The sequence below is a fragment of the Arachis stenosperma genome, chromosome 10 (genome assembly GCF_014773155.1).
Source record: "Arachis stenosperma cultivar V10309 chromosome 10, arast.V10309.gnm1.PFL2, whole genome shotgun sequence".
Classification (NCBI taxonomy): Eukaryota; Viridiplantae; Streptophyta; class Magnoliopsida; order Fabales; family Fabaceae; genus Arachis; species Arachis stenosperma.
The window spans coordinates 107,964,771-107,969,581 of record NC_080386.1 but is presented as its reverse complement, the minus strand read 5'-3'; the positions used below and the strand labels follow the sequence as shown (position 1 = coordinate 107,969,581).

The following is a 4,811-nucleotide window of genomic DNA, read 5'->3' as shown; positions in this document are numbered from 1 at the left end:
TCATACATGGCTTCCAAATCCAATACTCGCATGAATGATGGCTCCTCAAACGGCACATCGTTTGCCAGTGCAGTTGCCACATCAGACACATCCGGAGCCATAGTTCCGTCACCTTGAACCTCATCTCCATCTGGACCAACAACTTCGTAGTTGCTTTCGAACTCTTCTTCACTGTCACTATTGTAATCCTCCCGTAGAATATTCCGATCGGCCTCAGATTGCTCAAACTCAACATACAACTCGATGAACGAGAGTTGACTCCGATTTTCAATATACATGGAAAACATATCTTGCATGCTCGCTTCGTCCGTTACATATTTGGTTTGAAACTGGACGAATCCACCAAACACTTGTATAGGATTTCTGTATAGAATACATGATATCCTTCTTGCCCTCTCAGAATGAATCTTTTCACAGATCACACCTTTGAGCTCTTCAAAATGAGATTGAAAAAGGAATCACCAAATCTAACGGATTTTCACAAACAAATGTTACTCCTTTCAGATGTTTGTAACAAAATCTGACCAAAATAATACACCTTCAATAGTACTCTGTCACTCATTTCTCTCAATTACATTAACAAACTCATAAACTTGAGTTTTGGATTTTTGGCTCCTTTACTAAACAAGTGACGAAACAGAGAAACTAAAAACCAGGAGGATCGTTGAAGAAGGAGACGAAGAAGATGAGAGAGTTGTTGTTCTGATCCACTTTTCACCAACTTTTATTTAAAGTGCCAACCAAATCGGACCATGCGATTACCTTTACTGAATTCAAAAAAATAATAAAAAATTGTATGTCGGACCCTCCGATTTCCTAAAACAACACAAAAAAAACCACACTTCTAGCAACTCGGATGATACGATTTCCATCATCCAGAATTTTAGCATCTCTTCCTCCTCAAATCGTACCAACCGATTTGCTGGTCAAAATATGAAGCTCAAACAACTCGCACCATCTAAGTTGTTGGACCTGACATTAACAAAAAAACTGCCCCATATATCTGTATTGCGCTTTTATGACTCCATATCCGGATATAACACACACATAGCCTCCATATCAATAAAAATGAGCCTATTAGGCTTGCCATGTAGACAAAAGGCCCGACTCCCACTAACGGATACTCCATAGTTACGAGTTACGACAATAACGAGCCGGCTAAGCCTCCACCAAGCCATCAAGTGCCCACATTCCTGACAATCTGCTTTCTGATCTATATTGTAGAGTGATCCATCGGAATTTAATTTCATTTACTAATATGTGCTCCGGAACATTAGCTACAATAGATTCAAGATTGTGCACAAATTTTATCCGCAAATGTATACTTCCCATTAAGATCAAAATCTCTAGCTTTCTTAAAATAGATATCCCTTGCCTCTGCACAACATAGGCCTCAGAATTTGAAAGATGATTTTCTCTGCTTTCTGCCTTCCTCTCATTTCTAATTTCATCGAAACAAGCCAACACAATTATCCTCCCTTTCACAATTTTGTCCCTTCTTTTGCCTTCAATCTTCATATCCAAGAACATGATCCAAGGCTCGCTAATCAACGTTGTTATCATGCTGCTAGTGCCTTGGTGAAGACCCCAGGTAATGCATACAAAGAGGAACACTAGTGAATGTTGTTAACTTGTTATTGCAACAACCAAATAGGAAGAAGAAGAAGAAGAAATGGGAGATAAAAACAATACAGATAATTATATAGTGTGTTACGCACCAACAATGATAACAACAAATGGGATATGGCAAGGAGATAACCCTCTGGATTATTCTCTCCCTCTCTTCTTATTGCAGTTAACTTTGGTGGTTATCGCCACCCGAATATTCGTCTTCATCCTCAGGCCATTTCGCCAGCCACGCGTGATCGCCGAAGTCTTGGTACTGATTTTAGTGTGTTTCATCTTTGCATTGCATTGCATTGGATTAAAAATTCTAGTCATTTTCTGATTGCCGTTGTTGTGTTTGTTAAAATGCCAACACAGGGTGGAGTAATGTTGGGTCCTTCAATGCTTGGGAGATACGAAACATTTGCCAATGCAGTGTTTCCTCTGAGAAGTGTTATGGTGATTGAAACAATGGCAAATGTTGGGCTTCTTTATTTTCTCTTCTTGGTAGGGGTGGAGATGGATGTAGGAATGTTGCGAACCACAGGGAAGAAGGTTGTGTCTCTTGCAGTTGCCGGCATGGTCTTGCCTTTTGTTATAGGAACCGCATTCTCCTACCTTTTGCATAGAGATTATGAACAAGGCATGACTCAAGGCACCTATATACTGTTCCTTGGTGTTGCTCTCTCTATCACTGCATTTCCTGTTCTTGCCCGTATACTCGCAGAGCTCAAACTCATTAACACCGAGTTAGGTAGGCTTGCACTTTCTTCAGCACTCATCAATGATGTGTGTGCTTGGATACTCTTAGCATTAGCCATAGCACTTGCAGAGAATGAAACAACAAACATTGCTTCCCTTTGGGTTCTGTTGTCAAGTGTAGCCTTTGTGGCCTTTTGTGCTTACGCCGTCCGGCCGGGAGCCATATGGATTGTCAAGAAAACCCCTGAAGGAGAATCATTCAGTGAGTTTCATATATCCCTCATACTTGCAGGGGTTATGATCTCGGGTTTCATCACAGATGCCATTGGAACTCATTCTGTTTTCGGCGCATTTGTGTTTGGTTTGGCAATCCCAAGTGGACCACTTGGTGTTGCTCTGGTGGACAAGCTTGAGGATTTTGTTTCAGGACTTTTGCTCCCTCTGTTTTTCGCCAGTAGTGGGCTAAAAACTAACTTAAGACTTGTCAGAGGATCATACACCTGGGCAATTCTCATTCTTGTCATTTTCTTAGCTTGCATTGGCAAGGTTATTGGAACTTTAATGGTTGCATTCTTTTATCAAATTCCAATACGTGAAGGGGCTGCCCTCGGCTTACTCATGAACTCAAAAGGCCTAGTTGAAATGATTGTGCTAAATGTTGGAAAGGAGCAGAAGGTACTAATGCTTATATTAATGCTACTGCTTCTACATTTCTTAATCTACTCATGTTGATAATTTATAACCGATATCAGGTTTTGGATGAAGAATCGTTTGCGATCATGGTTATCATAACTGTAGTAATGACTGCAATTATTGTGCCTTCTGTATCATTCCTTTACAAACCATCAAGAAGATCCGTAAATTACAAAAAAAGAACTATTCAAATAGCTAAATCAGATGCAGAGTTTAGAGTACTAGTGTGTGTTCATACCCCTCGGAATGTGCCAACTATGATCAACCTCCTTGAAGCTTCTAATCCAACAAAGAAGTCACCAATATGTGTCTATGTTCTCCATCTTGTTGAACTTAGTGGTCGCACTTCCGCAATGCTCATAGTTCACAACACAAGAAAGCAGGGTTATCCTGCACTTAACAAGACCGAAGCTCAATCCGACCACATAATCAATGCCTTTGAAAACTTTCAGCACCATGCTTCTTTTGTTTCTGTCCACCCCTTAACAGCAATCTCCCCTTATTCCACTATGCATGAAGATATATGCCATTTGGCAGAGGACAAACGCATTGCCTTCATAATCCTTCCTTTCCATAAGCAACAAACAGTTGATGGAGGGATGGAAGCCACAAACATGGCATTCCGCACCATCAACCAAAATGTACTAGCAAATGCACCATGCTCAGTGGGAATTCTAGTTGATAGAGGCTTAAACGGCTCTAATCGCTTGGCCGCGAATCAAGTATCTTATCATGTAGCCATACTATTTTTCGGAGGACCAGATGATAGAGAGGCTTTGTGTTATGGATGGAGAATGCTAGAGCATTCAAGAATATGCCTTACAATAGTGCGCTTTGTCCAAGGGAAACAAGTATCCGGCCATATTAGGAGGCCTAGCATAGGCACAAGCGAACCGAGTGTACTAACAGTGGAAACAGAGAAAGATATTCAAAGACAGCTTGACGAAAATCTTTTGCATGATTTTAGAATGAGATTTCAAGAAGACGTTTCGGTCGATTACTTTGAGAAAGTGGTTAACAACGGTGAGGAGACAGTGGCGGCTATAAGGACAATGGATGACATCCATGACCTCTTCATTGTTGGGAGAGGTCAAGGGATAATATCACCACTCACAGCAGGACTCACTGATTGGAGTGAGTGTCCTGAGATTGGAGCAATTGGGGACCTATTAGCTTCCACAGATTTTGCAGCCACAGCTTCAGTGTTGGTGGTGCAACAATATATAGGACCAAGTTTACATGGAGAAGTGCTAGAAACACCAGATAGTACAGCACCTATGAACGAAGAATATTTCAATGAGATTAATAATCATGAACAACCACTAAACCCAAAGGGAAAATGTGTCTTCAACATGGAAAACTTGTGAGTAGCATATTGTTTTGGTGCCTTAACATTAGTCCCTAGTACATCATTTCAGATACCCACCTTAGCCCTTACAAAGTGTAGAAGAATTTCACTTTTTTTACTTCTGCTTCTTTGTTTGTTGTATTATTATGTACATTGTGATGTAGTTAATTTTCGTTTGTACCTTCAAATCTTCATCATCTCCTATAGGAATGTACATACATACAGTTTTATGTATATATACATAAGCATAATTTGTTTGTCCCTCAGTGGTTGAGTATTCATGTTATTGCTTCTTTCTTTTTGGGCTGCTGCATGAATGGGATTAAGAGACGTCTAAGAGAATCTAACTAAACAAGTTTCAGAAATCTAACTAACCAATGCATGCTAATTAAGAATCTCGGAAGAGTTGCAACTTGCAAGATTCCTTATCACAATAGAAAGAGACCTACGATGTACCAGATTT

At 40.2% G+C, this 4,811-nt stretch overlaps 1 protein-coding gene across 1 annotated transcript; it reads left to right on the top strand.

The window, feature by feature from the left end:
• The first annotated feature begins 1,472 nt into the window (after positions 1-1,472).
• On the top strand, positions 1,473-4,420 carry LOC130958010 (cation/H(+) antiporter 15-like). Its single transcript, XM_057884884.1, has 3 exons — positions 1,473-1,879; positions 1,984-2,982; positions 3,060-4,420. The coding sequence occupies exons 1-3, from the start codon at positions 1,673-1,675 to the stop codon at positions 4,365-4,367; spliced, it is 2,514 nt and encodes an 837-aa protein (XP_057740867.1). The 5' UTR covers positions 1,473-1,672; the 3' UTR covers positions 4,368-4,420.
• The last annotated feature ends 391 nt before the right edge of the window (positions 4,421-4,811 follow it).